This window comes from Cebidichthys violaceus, unplaced genomic scaffold (genome assembly GCF_023349555.1).
Source record: "Cebidichthys violaceus isolate CVI_PGR_0920_01 unplaced genomic scaffold, fCebVio1.0.p SCAF_1, whole genome shotgun sequence".
NCBI lineage: Eukaryota > Metazoa > Chordata > Actinopteri > Perciformes > Stichaeidae > Cebidichthys > Cebidichthys violaceus.
In genome coordinates, this window is record NW_027176262.1 from 19,057,018 (window position 1) to 19,071,489 (window position 14,472).

General features: G+C 43.5%; 1 protein-coding gene across 5 annotated transcripts in view; it reads right to left on the bottom strand.

Annotated features, from left to right (window-relative positions):
- Window positions 1–11,182, bottom strand: part of aplp2 (amyloid beta (A4) precursor-like protein 2) — a 51,217-nt gene extending 40,035 nt beyond the window's left edge. For 2 of the 5 annotated variants that reach the window (XM_068713865.1, XM_068713835.1), the window contains exon 1: window positions 10,874–11,180. In XM_068713865.1, the coding sequence (XP_068569966.1) occupies window positions 10,874–10,945 (72 nt within the window). In that variant the 5' untranslated portion in view covers window positions 10,946–11,180. Of the gene's footprint in view, window positions 1–10,873 lie in introns of all 5 variants that reach the window. The other 3 variants (XM_068713859.1, XM_068713853.1, XM_068713844.1) reach the window with 3 other exon arrangements.
- Window positions 11,183–14,472: the final 3,290 nt, after the last annotated feature.

The window sequence follows — 14,472 nt, forward strand, 5'->3', positions numbered from 1 at the left end:
CCGTCCACGTGGCATAGAGCGGATTACATTCTTGACATCATTGTGCCAGATGTTTATGACTAAAATAGACAGAGCAACTATCCTCACCCCTAACGCAAACAATGCATTTAGCCAAAACTCAACACCACAGTTCCCATTTAAGCTTGAGCAGGTTCCTCTGTTTTAATAGGACAGATTCCATTTTGCCTAATGATCTCTCCTGCTTCCTTTGTCTCTAACGTCCACCTATTTCAATTGGAATCAGAGCTGCTGACTTCATTACATTGTTCAGGAATCTAAATTGACTAGCTTTCTCTTGTTTTCACGTCATTGCTTGCTTGCTTGCGCTTTTCCATTCTTCCTCCTGCAGCATCTGCTCCCAGCTCTCTCCAGTGAGCCGGTATGGAGATCAAATAGCCGATAAGCCACCCACTGTAACATACACATTAGCATGATTAAATTGGCCATTGCCTGTCCATTTATTAAAAGCCTCTCGGTGCTGGGTGGGGGACCCATCCAGCCTGTGAGTGCAGTAGGAGCGGGACGGGCTGTGTGTGTGTGTGTGTGTGTGTGTGTGTGTGTGTGTGTGTGTGTGTGTGTGTGTGTGTGAGTGTGTGAGTGTGTGAGTGTACATGGTGTTTATCGCTGTCATGTGTGTGTCTAAGCCTGACATCACCACAGCAGAGAAGTTAATGAGGGTTGGAGGGTATTTCTGACAGTGCCGGCTTTCTGTGGTGGAATTTCAGGTGAGGTGACGAAAGGGGGCCTGTTGGGAAGCAATAGCTGGGCGGGAAAAAGTAAACGGTGGGCCCGGCTCTGGCAGTGGCTGTGCAGGAGATTTAGGGCTTAGGCGATTGTTAGACAGGGCTCAGTTTGTTTTGAACTATGGGCCTGTGTTTTCCACGGGGTGCTTTATGTGGACACCGACTCTTCCCCCACTTTGTACTGCACTCTCAGCAGTTTAAAAGAGGAGGATTAGACACAGGAGTGTGCCTCTCTCTCGTCTGTCGGAGAGCACTGCCTCCTAATCTCTGGCGCTGAGGAGAGGGGATTTGGAAGAAACGACCTGCGCTCACTTCTCTTGCTTCTCTTCCTCTTATACCCTCCAAGTTGAGTGAAAACACAGTGCCGCATCCTTCCTTCCATCCTTCCGCCTGTCACTCCTACTCCCGCTTTTTCATTTTCCTACTGGATGACTCTACGCTCATCAGCATGCAGCACCACGCGGCTGCTCCTCGAGACCAGGCAGACTGGCAGACAGGCAGGCAGACTTGTCAATAAAGGAACAACAGTAACAGGGCATCTCAGCGAGGCCTCCAGCCCTGTCACTGACGTCTCTCTCTCAGCTGCCTGGACTCCCTCAGTTAATGAGCACGCAATTGTTGAGCATGCAAAAGAGAAATTAGGGAGGCAAGGAGGGAAAAAGTGGCCATGAGGTGAGAAGTGTAATAGAGAGTTAGTAGAGTGAGAGAAGAGGGAGGTGAGGGAAGCACAAGGACAGAATGTTCCAGTGAACAGAGTAAGACATGAAATAGATCATTTTCTCCTAAAATGTGTGCGCAGTAGAGTCAGTGACGAGAGAAGAGGGGACGAAGAACACTGTGTCTAAATCAGACGGACTGTTGGGGGAATGCTGCACAGTGGGAGCTGACATTGAGAGCAGGCGGGGGAAAGCAGTTTCAAGGACAACATGGAAATATCACATTTAGTCACTATAAGGCAGCCATGAATTGTGTTGAGGGCATGCTGGAGCAGGACACCCGCCAGAGAACTGCAGGAGAAAGAACGAGATCAAGGACATGTAATGTTTTCCAAGATCTGACAACATGAAATGATAGCAGGTGACAGATGTGCTGCATGATAATGCTGAAAGAGAGGAGAAATGTGTTGACCCCACTAGTACTGGCATGATAGCAGGGGTTTGACTTTGATGCCACAACTAATTTTCGATTCTACAAAACCACAGCAAAAAAGTGCAGACATCAAGCGGCGTGCACATTTTACTCAGACATGTCTGGAACACATTGTGCACCATCCGTCAAAAGATTTATGGACGGAAAATGTATCGACAATTTTGATAATTGCTTAAGTAATTCATCAGACAAAAACACCAAACGTTTGCCGTTTCTTAAATGTGAAGCACATGGTAAGCCATGAACTCTGAATCTTTTCGTCAAGTTTTAACTGTGAGACAGCTTTTAATATTCACATATTCAAATTTCACTTGCACTTAAAGGCCCTGTGGAGGTGATGTAGAAATGTTTTTTCAGCTCGCAGAACACATTTTTGAGAACATTTTAAACGTGTAAATGTTTCTGTTCAATTTCAAAAATAATTTTTCATCACCATCGTACAAGGCTGTATTACAATTTTCAGTCATAGTGACAACACTCAACCACTCTGATTACCACTTGGAAATAAGTTATGGACGGCAGCTGAGTTTGACACCGGTCCCTGCATGCAGTGCCACTCTCCCACGACCACCCAAGCTGATTTTAAATGAATCTGTGCTCTGATTGAGCTCCCTGCTCCTTTTTCTCCCCTGCAGACACCGAGCAGGGAAGCAGAGACAAAGCCTACGCGTCTGCATTAGCCTGTGATGCTCCGGGCAATGCAAGGGAGGCCATCTTTACCAGGAGAAAATGATGGATGTAATGTTGATATGCTTATCTGTCATTAAACCCAGCTCTACCCTCCCTCAGCCTCTCCCCTGGGGGAGGGGGGAGGGATTTCAATCAGACTAGTGAAGAGTATAACTCCAGTAAGACATGCTGAGGCCAACAGCTAATCAGTCATGTCTCTATGGAGAAGACACAGACTTCACAGCAGGAGCATCCGTCTCTGAGCCTTTCTACTACACTCTCTTTTTGTCAATCGATTAACCTTGCTCCACCTCCTGCATCTTTCCCTACAGAGTATGGCACAATTCGGACCCCTGCTCTGCATGCTCCTACTTCTCTGGGAGATATCCCAAATCCAAATCTGCACAATGACAGCGACTGTGAGGCTGACGAATCCCTGCACCCTCGCATGACTGGGCTGCCTGTCAGCTCCCAGGACCTCAATAATAGCGCAGCGACGCTAAATAGGCTCCTGAAACATAAGGACGGGATGTGATGAACACTGAAGGGAGCGGTTGGAGGGTAGGTGGGGAATGTAGGGGGTGGAGTCCGGTGAAGGCGGCTCGCTGCTCAGAAGGCTCTATAATTAGCTGCAGAAGATCAAATGACTTTTAATGGGTTTGTCTGAAAACAGCAGCCTATTTCAGATTTCCGCTTGGAGCTATATTCATATCTCATCAAACTAATGGAATTCTCCAGAGCGCTTGATTGGTTTTTATCTCAGATCAAAATGGCTGATAGAGGTGCATGGCTGCAGCTTTCCTGAGCTGCAGCATTGTAATGAAAAAAGAGCAATATCGGGGCACTATTATGTGGATGTGTGAAAAGTGGAAATGGTTGTAACTAAAAACGTACGCATGGTGTCAAGTGACATTAGTGCTCCTTCAGCTGTGAGCACTCAGAACTCATGGTTTGATGCATCATTGTTGCTATAGGAGTTATTTCCCATGAATGTTTCAGTGCAAATGGTCTTATAATAACTTATCATGGCAGATAATGGCAACTTCTACTGGTCATTAGTTAGAGAATTAATAAGAGAGATACTACAAGGATAATATCAGGGTCATAGCTCAGCCACTGCCTGATCTGGGTGGAGGGAGGTCTGGTGCAGACTGCTAAATATGCTGCCAACAATTAGGCCTTGAGCGTGCAGTAACACTCAGCACACAAACTGACACACACAGTGCAGTGGAACAGGCATGGTGAACAGTCTGATGCAGAAACACTTACTAATTAATCGATTAGTCAATCAACTGGCAATTAACTGATCATTTAAAAACATTTTTATTAATCTGTTATGTCATTGATCAAGCAAAAATGCCAAACATTTACTAATGTTAGCTTCTCAAATGTTAGGATTTGCTGTTTTCATTCATTTTATGCAATTATGAATTGTATATCTTTGGGTTTAGAACTGTTGATTGGACAAAACAAGCAACCTGAACCTGATAAGCTCTTCTGACAATTTAGTGAGTTTGAAATTTGTTGAGATAATAAACAACAAATGAATCAGTGGTGAACATAATCATTACTTGTAACACTGCAACTGTCTGTTCTCCCTTTATGACTCCTGCAAAGTTATTGTTCTTGCTCCTTCAATAAACTGTATTATTAAAACGTATGTACAGTGGATGCAGGGGAAATAAAGGACTGAGGCAGAATAGGGAGTTGCAGCACATGCTCTCAGCGAAATTATACGTGTCATAATCTGTTTGTGCCCTTTATTTCCCAGGGTTTCCTGCTAGCATTCAAGCTAAATTAATTGCATTCATTCAGTCATCTGATGTTTTCTATTTCAGACTGAGGAAATCATGCCCAATGAATTCCAGCCAGTTTCTAACTAATTTACATTTTGCCTTCGCTGTAAATTAAACAATACACAACCCTTCTTATTATTATCTGTGAGGGCAGGGAGGGGATCTGCAGGCTTTAGCCCTTCATGCACGGACACTTCTCACTGAATGAATTACAGTAGGAGTTTAGGAATAGTAGAGGAAAAACTCAAAGAACCTTCAGACATCCAAGGCGGAATGCTAGCGTCTCCTGTTCCCCATAGATGAAATCTCCCCCTTGTTCTGTCTGTGTCTCAAGGACCAACCTACAGAGTTGCTGTTTGTCCTTGGCCACCTTCTCCTTGAGAAAGTGCTGTATCAGACAGGCTGCTAACAGGGCCGTCACATAGCTTGAGTACCAGCGGCGGCAACAGCACAGGCCTCACTCTGGGGGTATACAGTTACACTGCAATGCTTCCATCTCTTTCCATTCTGACATTTTCATTTCAGCCCACTCTCTTGAGGACAAAAAGGATAAACTCTAGAAAAAAGAAACATGGACTTTGTGCCACCATTGGTTCCAGCCTGGATGATACCATTTCCGCTACAGGCACAGGGGTAAAAAGAGGAGGGATATGAAGGAAGCTTGATAAGCAGGAAGATGGAAAGGGAGGGAGCTGGAACTAACATGCTGTGTTTTCCCTGGCACTGAATGGCGTATTTGTGCAGCATTGCTCAGCAAAACAGAGCAATACAGCAGCCAGGCATCCTGCCAGTCATCCAGCCCGCTTATCAAGGCAAGAGAACCACCTCCTTCCCCATCCTCCTTCAGCTATAAAACTGGCACTGTGTTTGTACCTGGACACGCAGATAAGATAAGAGAGGGACTTCCATTGGCTCTCAAATCACCACAAAAATCTGACACCTCAATCATGTCCTAAAGCAGGCTGAACATGATACCAAGACAAAATACATAAAAAAATCGAATGGCTTACCAGCGCGGTGCATGCATATGCAGAGAAAATAGGGATGGACACGTCTGATGGACAAAGATGGACAAACAGACCCATCCACACACTCAAGCTCTCACACGAAACAAATCAACAAAGTGCTAAGAAAAGACATCTATTATAACTGAAGTTTGGAAAACTAGGTCTGATTTGAATGCTCTTGTTCGACAATAGAGACAAAATTCAGGTGAAGATGGGTTCAAACAACCCTTGAGTAATTAATGCTCATACATTTTCTGGTGCAGTTGAGCGGGAAAAACAGCAGGAAACAATGTCTACAGTTAAACTGGGTCTTTGATTATTAGCTTTCTGCCTCCATTTGATTTCACTTTGTGTGCAGGGACAAAAGGCAGACAAATCAGTGCACAGGCCTCGCCAGAGCCTGCATATCACTCACTGATCTTACAAAAATGAGAGCTGCACACCTGAATAAGACAAGGAGAGGGACAGTAGACACAGTCTTCCTCACATGTGGATAGACGGGGACTGAAGAAGAGACGGGCGGGGCCATAAGCAGAGGTGCAGGAGCACTATAACTCATAGATAGCACACCAGATATTTTATTCATGGGAAGAAAAACCCAAGCAGCAAGTGACTCACTGAGCTACAGGGACACACACACACACACACACACACACACACACACTGAGTAGGGGGGGTGACAGGGTTTAACCCACCTACGCTGACTGTATTCTTATTCTCAAACAGAAAACACATTAAAAAATAAAGTCTGAAATGGCACGGCTCCTTTCAAAGGGATTTAAAGGAGATGTTTTTGTCGACTGAACTAGTCTCTCTCTCTCTCTCTCTCTCTCTCTCTCTCTCTCTCTCTCTCTCTCTCTCTCTCTCTCTCAGGAAGAGAGCCTCTCACTGCACAATACAGCGAGCCGTTTGCACTTCTGGCTATGCATTCCTGAGCACTCTGGCATATGAACCGACAAAAGGAATTCTCATGCAGCCGTGTTGAGCCAGGCCATTGCCCAAAACACAGACTCAGGTGTAGTGGCGCTCACGTTGGCTGCATAAACACGAGGAGGATTGTCATGGCTGTGCAGATTGGCCTACATATGGCAGGAGGCCTGGTGCAACTTAAGCAGTGTGCAGTCATGAGTGTGCCGATTTGAACCCACTCACTCTGCGCCGAGTCCCCACCGCCCAGGATCTCTCACTGAGAAAAAACTGGCTAAATATGTGATGAGCTGAGCTGTAAGAGGATTTGGGCAGACAAACACACACATTGTGGAGGAATATGCAGACACACAAACATGCAATTCCAGTTGCAGAAGAAAAGGAGGCAACTACGCTCACTTCGGATAATTAGAGCGCACGCAGACCCTGGGAGACAAAGCCTGGCATCGTGAGAACAAGGCTCACCATGAGGCCTCTCTATTTAAATCCCCAGGATGAGCTGAGAGTGTGTCTGCCGATGGAATCGCTCCAGGAGACATGCACGGGCTTGGAGGAAGAAACAGCCATGGCAATGAAAAGAAGACGGAGAGACAGACGGAGACGGAAACTGTAGATGAACAGAGTGGCAGGAAGGTGTCTTTGAGGAAATGAAAGGAATTCTCTGGAATAAGGGCTTATATTCAATCAGACATCCCTTCCTACCGTTAGTCATAGAGCACAGATCAAACATCAATGTTGAGCAAACACCACTGATATTACGCGCAGGTGACTCACATTGTTCTGTGCCACTTTGAAGTCAGTTTCCCTCTGCAGAGCTTGGAAATGAGGGTTTGACTGTGGGAGTGGGCGGGTGAACTGAGTGAGCGTATGGTAGGGCGTTGGGATTAGCACCTTTCCCTTTGCAGATCTATAAGCACCCAGAGTTTCTTGTCGCTAAGAGGATTCACTGGGATACGGGGCTGTCCCTCTCAACAATTGAAAGCAAGGTTTTAGGCGCTAATCTACAAATTCAAGGCAGAGTGAGGCTGATTCTCGGCTGATGGAGCACATGCTGCTGCCTTCAACTTGATTGACACGGCAGACCGTGGAAGTCAAAGAGGTAATCGTTACGGCTTAGGAGGGGAGAAGAACAGCATACGGAAGGCTTTAACGGTGCCCCACCACCCACGATGATGTATCGAGAGATCGCATTATCAAATGCAAGTGCTACTGGTTGTTGATTTGGGTTTTGTTCAGGCTTGAAACGTCACCAACACTCTGCTTTTGCCCTGGTGTCCCCTCTGTATCTTGATAACCTCCCAGCTATTCAGGGGCACACAAAAGGCTCTCATAGGGAATCACTCAGCCCTGCTAACGGACGGCTCCATAGCACTCGCCTCACAATCACAGCCAACTCTGGGCATTCATTCACGTGCAATTGTTCACTATCAGCCCATATCCAGAGCAAATACAGACATGGGAGGCACACAGGAGCAACTTTAATGCTCGCCTGCGATCACACACAGCAAAGCACGCACACACAGACTTAAGATGATAAGAGGAAAACTGCTGCTGCAAGAGCACTGCAACCAAAGCGCTATAAGCACAGCACCAAAGTCATTTTTGCGGTTGTGCTGAACAGATTTTTTTTTTTCCTTCTTCAGTATTCAGCATTTCTGCACTTTTGTTGATTGGATCTGCTCGTCCACTCCTCTCTGACTTGTGCATGTTTGCAAACAGACCCTAAAAAGCCAAAGTCACTCCACCAGCGTGAGTTAACACTGTGATTTTTAAACAAGTCTCTTCTATACAGGCTGTGATGATATATTTGACACCAACATTATTATTTTATGACAGGCACAAAAATGTGATGATGTGTTGCATAGCGCTCTGTCTTTTTTACGCTGTGTGTCATGGCTGTCATAATCTCCTGCTTGCTTAAATCAGCAGAGAATAAAATGTGCCGAATGCATTAACTGTTCCAGATTTTCTGTATCCATTAATCCAGTGGGAGTCATAACAGCGAATGCCTCAGTATGATGCAATTCTCTGGGTAAACCCGCTATGTGGTTCTTGCCTGCGCCCAGTTTCTAAATTAGCTTCAGAAAAAAATACAGCTGCTCACCCTGGATTTTCCATAGGAGAGTGAAATTGAAATAAAAGAACATCCTTGTTTTTTACTGATACAAAAAGGGATATTAAATCATAAAAAGGCAAGAGCTAGAAATCACCGGGGCAAAAGCTCTTTTGAAGCCACTGCAGACTTAAAGCCTGCGACACAGAGATGGTCAGATGAGGGGGGAGGGGGGGACGACAGCTGAAGAAACAAAAGCTCAGGCCCTCTCACAGGTATCTGACAAAACAAAACCGTTTACACAGCTGAGGTAGCTGGCTAATCCCAAAACGCTTGAAAAGGAGGAACTGCAAAACGAGAGTGCCGCTTCGGTCCGATGACACCTCGACAATCGCAGATGAGGGACAATGGGAGGAGAGGGATTAAACCATCCCTGACCAACAGTGAGTGCGTCTCTGAGGACCTCTCACCGGCTCGTAAATTCAAGCTCAAGGTCCAGGGGAGTGCATTCAGTCAGCATGTCAGCACAGCAATGTCTACCTCAGCTGCGTGTCCACAAGCTCATCAGCAGGGCCCATTCGGCACACACCAGCAGCTTCACTGACAAACAGCAGCAACAGCAGGCCGTTGTTTTTTGGCTGTCTAGTCCTGACATGGTTCAACAATTGAGAAATGTACAGAAAGACTTTGGCTGTGTTTGCATCCTGGCTGAGAAAATGACATGTTAATGTTTAACTTGCTGCTTTGTCAATCTGTCATGTAATTTAGTTGGAATGTAACCAGACATAAATCAAATGTATAGAGTCATCTCTTTGGATTTGTTGTCTTCTTTCTCAAACTCAAAGATGTTCATATTTGTATTTTACCAAACAGAACTATCAGTTGTTTCTTTATTTCCTCTTCAATACTAAGTCTTCAGTTTCGGTGTGCATTTGGAGGCATGTGCCAAAAAAAAGAAAGGATGTGAATATCCCTATTCTATGCATGTGATGTTTTACTGCCAATATAAAAGCCATATCAAACAAAGAAAAAAGCCTTGCCCTTCAGGACAGCCATTGATTAAACCACAGGAATCCTCAGCATGCGCCCCAAAGTCAAGCCGCACAGCAGCCACCATATATTTCTCAATTTAATCGGGGTGACTGATCAGGAAAATTCATTGATTTCATCCATTAATCATCTCAGGAGAGTCTGTCCAGTATTGATCAGCATGTCTGTGCGGTTAGGAAGGCAGGCTGTGAGGAGGCAATCATTGCAGAGGGGACAGGTCCTTGTAGAGAGAGTGCAGCAGCTGCATAGATTTTGTTGGGGACATAATAACCATTATTTCCCCCCACACAATGCCGCCCGATATACCGCCTCAAAATGGCCGAGGTTTTTGTCGCAAATACAGGAGAGGGAGAAACATTGCCGGATAACCACTTTGCACAACAGTGCCTGGAGGAGACATCTTGTTAAAATGTTTTGTCATGGTTGCTTCAGCAGTGAGCAGGAACACTTGTGTTTACCCTGTTGGGGGGGGGGGGGGGGGGGTGTTTGCTCTGAAAATGGGTGCATTGTTATCCGATGACACACACTTGCAGGCATCAGTGTCCACAGGCAATAACTGGTCAGCCAGCAGGAACATAGGACAGGTAGGTAGTGAGTGTGTACACGTGTGTGTGTGTGTGTGTGTGTGTGTGTGTGTGTGTGTGTGTGTGTGTGTGTGTGTGTGTGTGTATACAGGAGGACCTGCCTATCTAACAAATAGACTCTTGGGCAGTGTTTTCATGGTTCACATTGTAATAACACCTACAAAGACAATTAAAGACACTACTGAGTAAGACCAGGGGCCAACCTGTTGACACAGGAAAAGCTGGAGTTTGAATACCTAGGTAAAGGATTTCCTCCTCTCTGTTTAATAAATAACATACATGATGGACACAACTGGTACAGGGAGCAGAAAGTATGCAGTTTATGATCCATTGCAGAAGTCCAACGTGTCCCCAGAAGCCTGACAAAGCTCCTGCTGTCTTTCATTTGATCTCTGCAGCAAACCCTGCCATAATTCTTGTTACACCTCCTTCCGGCCGCACATTGTTCAACTCCCATCAACAAACTGCAATCAGTGCTCAAGAATGAGGAGAAAATGACCTGACAGCAAGCGGATTCATATGGAACGAGCTCTGATTTCAGATCCGCCTTCATGAGCACGTTTAAACCCTTTGCAACCATATATCTAAAGTGTTGTGTAAATCCTGACATTGGGCTTCTAACGGAAATCAATCAGATGAATTCCGCTACTTGTGCGGGATTCTTGTCGAGGGGAAGAAGAAGTCAAAGCCTGGTGAAAATGTACAGTTACACCAGGCGAGATAAAACAGTGTTTGTCAGATCAGAGAGCTTAGCCACAAACGTCTCATGTGAACAGAGGACAAATATACAGGCCGAAGAGATTTGCTTCTGCGTGAGCAAAACACGCTGATGTTTTGATCCGGGCTCAGACTAAACCTGCACGAAATAAAGCAGAGACCATTTCAGATTACATACCTCTATGTAGCCGGACAGCGCCGGGACCACAATGCCCAAAATCAGGACGGATATCACCGGGACTGAACCCATCTTCCACGATCTTCGGTTGTGCTACTGTTAATAACTTATATCCTGGGAGAGCTCAGCGCGTGAGGCGACGTCCGGGGGAATAAAGAGCAAACCGAGTCCTGGGGAATAATCTGATAATCTTTCCCGGAGAGCGGGACGAGTCCTGCTCCGCTTGTTTTGTTACCCGAGCTCGACAGAAACTGTTGGTGGCAGACTGAGTGTCGGTGTCCTCTGGAAATGTGGACTGTGAGTGTGGTCTGTGTGGCTGCTCTGCCTCTGCTGCCTCCTCCCTCCTCTGGCTCATCGGATCCACACGGAGCAGAGCGCGCTGCGCCACCAGGCGGTCGGCTGCAGGAGCGTCCATCAGACACAATGGAGCCGGGACTCCTGCTGCGATAGTAGGTCAGTGACAAAAGTCTATATGTTAACATCTGTTTCACGAGGAGCACGTAGAACTACAGTCAGGTATACTGTGCTGAAGTACACAGTTGTGGGACTATTTTCGTTCTTTAGTCACTATATGTGATGTTTTATTTGCCACATACTCAACATATACATTCTGTAGTGAAATGCTTTGTTGCCTTCCAATAATGTGCTCGACATAAAATATCACAAATGCAAGATACAGCCTGCAACAAAAGTAGCAGAAATAAAAACGAGGTAGGTTAAGATAAGATAAGCCTTTACTGATCCCTATAAGGACATCTGTGTGTTTCAGCATCACAATGACAGTCTCTTAGAGACAAGTGTATTTTACTGTAAATATGTATGTGCTTTTACTTAAGTAACAATTTGAAGGCAGGAAGTTTACTTGTAATGGCGTGTCTTCATAATGTATAATGTGGTTTTAAGTAAAGAGTCAACATACTTCTTACACCAATTCTGTTTGTTCAAGTGCTGCTGAAGAGGCAATGCCATACTTCTTTTTTGGGAAGAAGAAGAAGAACGGTGCTTTCAAAGAGTTTTCTTCTGAAAGAAACCCATTTGATTCTAATTCTAGTGGATTAGACACAAACATATTCTGGATGTTAAAGACTGAGTAAATGATTCAACCAGAGGGAACATTTTCTCTGTTTTGAAGGTAATGTAATGGACAAAGATCTCATTTTCTTGTTCAATTGGTTGTATTAATAGGGATGTTGCACACATGCGCGTACACACACACACACACACACACACACACACACACACACACACACACACACGCAAACAAACAACACCATCAGCCTTTTGTGATTTGATTATATTGTCTCCAAGTCATTTCTTTTCTTCCTAATTTCTCAGTTGCATTTTTCTCTGATGGCTCATTGAAAAAGGCGTCCTGTAAATTTGATCGTTGCTTCAGGAATGGCACTCAGAGTGGTTATTTATTTTTGAAACATCAGCTGGTGGACCTGTTTGAACAAGTTGAATTTGCACACGTTTGTTTGTCAAGTCTAATCATGGGATAAACAATTCAGAAGAAAACAGAGTAGATAATAGCTCACAGAGAAAATGGTCAAACTCTATTTAAGTGTTATTTTGTCTTTTCTTTGGCTATAGGAAACAAATAGGCTGCAATGTGGCGCTCATTTTCATTTATTGAAGGGATCCAACACCACTTTTCTCTCAACAGTCTTAAGTAGCTGCACATTGATCCTAAACAAACATAATGGGATTAATGCAGTTTACTAAAGTAGTACAATGGTGTCCAGTATTATTCATAGGGTGTATTATAGAAACTTTCCTTAATCATGTAGTTAAAAAGCACTCTAGTCAGAGACGATTTTTCTAATTTCTACTTTAAAACGGTCATAGATAGCATGTGAGAAGTTAGGGGAATAATTCCAAGAAACGCCTATTAATGTTACTAGTCATCATTAACTCCTCAAACTCAGCTGTTCTGTGTGATTTACAGTTTTGTTCAATTGCTTGAACACTAAAATGAAACGTAAAGCACAATTATTGAGACTGAAACTCAGAGAGCAAAATCTCCAAAACTCTGAACACATTTTCTGCTTTTCACCCAATTTGCAATTCAACACACTGCACACATTTCTACTGAAGACACAGGAATCTGACATAAAGTCACATGTTTAGCATTTCAAAGCACTGCCATTCAAAATGCCACACCTATAGACCAATTGGCCAATACTAATTGCTTGATTGTCAATTTGTAAATCAGGATGTAAGCACTTTAAAAACACCACAGGTGAGTTTCTCTTTACAACAACAACGGAAACCAACAGAGCAGCGAGAGGCATCTTTTCAAAAATGTGTATTAGCAATAGAAAAAAAATGTAATTCATGTTTACTTTTTTTGTTTCATCAAACGTTTTGCTGTGTTTATTATAAAAGCACGTTTGTATTGACTCTTTTTTACAATGTGGAGAGAAATACACATTTTCACCTGTGTGCTGTAGCTATTAGTCTTGTGTGCTGTGTTAGGTCAATATATTCATGTACTCTAACAATTTCGCTGAAAAATCTAACTCAGACTGTATCATTAGTAAAGTAGGAAGTTAAACGTGTTTTAGATTGAGCACTTCAGTGTGTAACTGGTTCAAACAGAATCAGATCGAATGAACAGTGTGTGTGACATTGTTTTTTAAATGTAAATGATTGTATAGTTTTGAATGAAGTGTGTCATTTTGCAAAATATCTGAGGTGTCCCGATACTTGTGTGTGTAGTTGTGTGAATTGTGTGTCGTGTTTTATCAAAGTGTTTTCAAAATCTCGTAAAAAGCAAATACTCGATAGTTGATTGAGTATATAACCACGAGTATACACTGTGCCTTCACATAGTAATAGTGAGTAGTGACACTATCCTTGCTTATAGTGTTTTAACCGCAACTGGAGAATAATTGTAGTTAGTCACTGTAAAATGTAGTCTCAAACTGTGATTAATAAAAAATAATTGAAATGATTTATTTCTGATTGTTTGAGCTTTGTCTTATTTAATTTGAAAGTATTCACCAGAAATAGTCTGATTCCAGTTTGTATTGATGCTAGTTTCGTTTTTTGTATCTGTTACGATAGCTTGTTTTGTCAGACTCTATTTTGAAAGTACTCACCGGAAATGGTGGTATGCTGTCATTTCTATACTATATAACATTAATACACAATTAGTTCCAACATAATTATTTGTCCATTGCATGCATGAGCTAACTTCAAATCACATGCGTGAGACAATTTGTCTAATTTCAGAATAGAATTTAGAGGAAATGGTGCATTGTTACAAAAACATTTCACCGCAGGTTGATAGCAGATCATCTCAAGTTGTCAATCATGAGAATCAGGACATTCTGATGTAGCATTTCAAAGTATATAAATAAATAAATACATATATATTATCAGTATTAACATACACAATGACCTCATGGCCGTGTGCTATTGTAAACTGATTGCTTCAGTTTGGCAACTTTATTTTGGAAGTATTTACCATAAGTATACTGTCATTTCTCCAATGACGCTAACTTGACGAAGTTAATGTTGCAGTTCTCTGACCATCAGAGAACAATAAACACACGTGAGTTAGGTGTCAGTTAACTGTCATGGCTTGTCATCTC